This window comes from Dipodomys ordii, unplaced genomic scaffold (assembly GCF_000151885.1).
Source record: "Dipodomys ordii isolate 6190 unplaced genomic scaffold, Dord_2.0 Scaffold68, whole genome shotgun sequence".
In the NCBI taxonomy this organism is placed as follows: domain Eukaryota; kingdom Metazoa; phylum Chordata; class Mammalia; order Rodentia; family Heteromyidae; genus Dipodomys; species Dipodomys ordii.
In genome coordinates, this window is record NW_012267284.1 from 3,135,300 (window position 1) to 3,139,188 (window position 3,889).

The window sequence follows — 3,889 nt, forward strand, 5'->3', positions numbered from 1 at the left end:
ATAAAAATGGCAAAGAAACACATGAGGAAATGTTCCCCATCCCTGGTTGTGAAGGAAATGCAAATAAAGACAACCCTGAGATACCACCTTACCCCAGTCAGAATGTCCCATATCCACAAATCAGCCAATGACAAATGCTGGAGGGGATGTGGAGAAAGGAACCGTATTACACTGCTGGTGGGAATGTACACTTATACAACCACTTTGGAAAGCAGTCTGGAGGGTCCTCAGAAAGCTAAATATTGACCTCCCTTATGACCCAGTCATTCCACTTCTAGGCATCTATCCTGAACAACAGGAACCAGTATACAAGGACACATGTACCTCCATGTTTATTGCAGCACTGTTCACAATAGCCAGGATATGGAAGCAACCCAGGTGCCCCACCACAGATGAATGGATCCAAAAATTGTGGTATCTATACACAATGGAATATTATGCAGCCATTAGAAATGACAAAATAATGGCATTTGCAGGGAAATGGATGGAGCTAGAAGAAATCATGTTGAGTGAGGTAAGCCAAGAGCAAAGAGACAAACGGTACATGGTCTCCCTGATAAGTGGATGTTAAATCCAAACGTTAGGTGATACGACAAAATTAACAGGACTTAAGAAACAAAGAACTTCCACTCATCTGGTCAAACCACTACTAAATATCCCCATGCTGCTGATCACATGTATGGTGTATATGTGTACACAGTTATATGTTATAGACTGTGATAGACAATTTGCTCCAGGAAAGTTAGAATGAACTTGTGACTTTAAATGAGCATCACTATTCCACAATACTGTGAAATTTGGGAAATTATGTAATCACTTAATCACACACACAAAAAAGAAACCACCAGAAAACTAGAAGTGGCGCTATAGCTCAAGTAGAGCATGAGCTTTGAGCTGAATTGCTCAGGGACAGCTCCCAGGCCTAGAGCTCAAGCCCCACGACTGACAAAAAAAAAAAAATCTTTCATGCGATTGTTTCTAACATATTTATAAGATTATGTCTTTGTTGCTTTGTATGTCCCTCCCCCATGGTATAACCTCTGCTTTCACTATATATGATGTTGGTATATGTGGAGGGGAAGGGAAAAACAAATCGTTAAAACAGATACAGGAGGACCCATTGCAACAATGAGATGTACAAGTCGTTATGTCGAAATGAACTTTACAACTTTGGTGGGGGGGGAGGGGGGGAGGATGTAAAGGGATGGGAAGGGGAAACAAAGGAGGAGGCTACAATGCTTGGTAAGAAATGTGCTCATTATCTTACCCATGTAATTGTAACCCCTCTGTACAGTATTTTCACAATAAAAAAATAAGTTTATAAAAAAAATAAAAATAAAAGGGGGTCTAGGGACATGGTTTGAGTGGGAGACCCCAGCATCAGTCTCAAAAGAGAGGGAGGTGGGATGAAGGGTGTAGCTGCGCAGTAAAGCACTTAGTACCTAACAAGTGCAAGGCATTAAGTTTGAGCTCAGCACCGCAAAAAGAAGAAATGGCCCAGGTTTGGTTTCCAGCTTAGTGGGCACCAGAGCTTACTAATGAGGTCACTGACCTTGAGTAGATTTGAAACTTCAGGTTCTTCATTTCCCTATTGGCCAACTGGAGATATGAAAATTTAGTGCCATTTAGGAAAAGGTCTGGACAGCACAAAGTACTTTCAAAATAGCCCTTCACACAAATCTCTATATAAGTATCATTCTGAACAGAATTATTCAGATGTCCACAGCGATTTACTTAAAAAATGTCCAGAGCAATTTACTTTTAAAAAAATCTTCTTTTCCAAAGTGATCTGGCCAAATAAAAACAAGGCTCAGGGAGAGTTTTAGTTTAAAACTAAAACATGAGTTTCTCACCAATTATTGAAACACGTAACAGATAAAGTGAGTTTTACACAAAATTTTTAATGTAGGATTATACTTAGAGGTGGGAGAGGGAAGGAGGGAGGAAAAGTGAATATAGCTAATAAATCTTGTTTCTATTGATAGGCAAGCCACTAAAAGCTTATGTTTATAATGCATGGGGAAAAGGTTAGGGCATTTAGACAAGAGATCTGTATTTTTAAATACTTGTTTTCTAAATATTTTTTTCTCCTGAGTTGAAAGACAGAGCGAGCCAGACAAATCCGTCAAGACCAGGAAAGCCGCAAAATTCGAATCAGGCTCTGGGATCAGGCAGTTGGGCCACAGGCTTGAGGCCACATCAGTCACACTTTCCCCCAGAAGATGAGGGGAGTGTGGAAACAGCCCATTCAGTCCCAGTTGAGTTGCCTAAGGCACCTTGTCATTCAAGTTCCTAAGCATTTGGCCAGAGCCTGACTCACCCACAGGCTTGGACAGGTGAAAAGGATGGACATGGTTTTATCATTCCAATTGTTTTTTTTTTTCCCCTCTTCATAATCCCAAGGGATCCTATTTCTGTTCAAATGAAACATTTTAGAAACAAAACTGTAGACTTGGGGGAACCTGCCTGGAATTCTGGCACTCAGGGTTCCGGCATGACCCCAGGGACCCAGCAAGCCTGCCCTGCCACCTCCTTATGGTTAGAGTGAAACTTCCCAGATGGGTTTATCCAACTCTTGGCTAAATTTAAAATCCCCCCTGGCACCATAAAATCTAGTCTCCAGGCAGGTTTTCTGGTATGAGACTTCTCTCCACCCCTGGCTGACACAACTTTTCTCGGACCCATAATTTGGTATCTCCAAAAAAGGGTTTGGGAAAAAGTGAGGGGGTGGGGGCCAGGAGGGAGGACAGATAAGAAACTCCTTTCCCCTCCTTTCCCTTCCTCCTCTTTCTTTGTGGCCCTTTTGGAACATGCTCACACAAGTGTGACCCAGGGCCTCCGATTGTCAATACTAGGGTGTTTCACACTATAAAAGCAGAGACAGAGCTTGGAGATGTAACCTGTTTGCATCTGATTCACACGGATAATGCAACAATGGGGAATATACAGCCGCTGAAGGGTTATTTGTTGAGTAGATTGTTAGTTCTCAACTTTTAGGCTTCATAATGACATTGTGAATTATGTTCTTAAAAGGAACGCTTTAATCTTGTATCCACATATACCAAAATGTCTCCTAACCCCAGTGGAGCGTCTGGGCCGATACCAGGTCAGGGGTGAAGGAGTTTGGGACACAAGTGATGACGGTTGGAAGGCGGGAGGTGGGTCCTTGAGGGTTCCTCTCTGTCTTTCCCATTTTTGCACGTCTGAAATTAAGATTGGTGGTTTTCCCCCCTCTAGCCGACACAGCTCGTAGGAGCTAGCTCCCAGGCGGGCAGGGCAAGTTGGGCACCCTCACCCTACGCAGTTGCTTGGCAAAGGAGCGCTAACACCGCGATGGCGCGTCCAGGGGTGGCGGGGATGGGGTGTTTCTCCAGCACGAAGACACCTCCAGAAGCTGGGTCGGCTTCCACCTGCACAGCCCCTAAGCACCAGAGACGGCAATGCCAGCAGACCCACCGGGAGGCGCCGGGGGGGCCACGCTGCCGGCGTCCCCGAAGCTGACCCCTCGGAGACCGCACCCGGCACCGGGCGGCCGGGACGGATGGACAATGGGCCGAGGCAGGCCCGTGAGTGGCGGCGCGCGGGGACAAAGGGGGCGGGCCGGGACCCCGGCTCGGGCGTGCGGGGTGACCCGCGCACCCCCCCCTCACCGGACACAGGTGTGCGGGCGGGGGCGGGGCCGCCCGGTGCTCACCTTGAGGATGTTGTCGAAGATGGTGTCGCGGAACTCCAGCAGTGCCTTCTGGTCGAACTCGCGGCCGTGGATGATCCGCATCTGCTTCAGGAAGGTGGACTTGCCGCTCTCGCCCGCGCCCAGCAGCAGGATCTTGACCAGGCGGCGCACGGCGCGGCGCTCCCGGGCCAGCAGCGCGTCGATGTCGCGGCTGCG

At 47.1% G+C, this 3,889-nt stretch overlaps 1 protein-coding gene across 1 annotated transcript in view; it reads right to left on the reverse strand.

The window, feature by feature from the left end:
* Gna12 (guanine nucleotide binding protein (G protein) alpha 12) overlaps window positions 1-3,889 on the reverse strand; it is a 74,880-nt gene that overhangs the window by 70,339 nt on the left and 652 nt on the right. Inside the window, exon 2 of the mRNA XM_013023383.1 lies at window positions 3,695-3,884. Within this exon, the coding sequence (XP_012878837.1) occupies window positions 3,695-3,884 (190 nt within the window). The remainder of the gene's footprint in view (window positions 1-3,694; window positions 3,885-3,889) is intronic.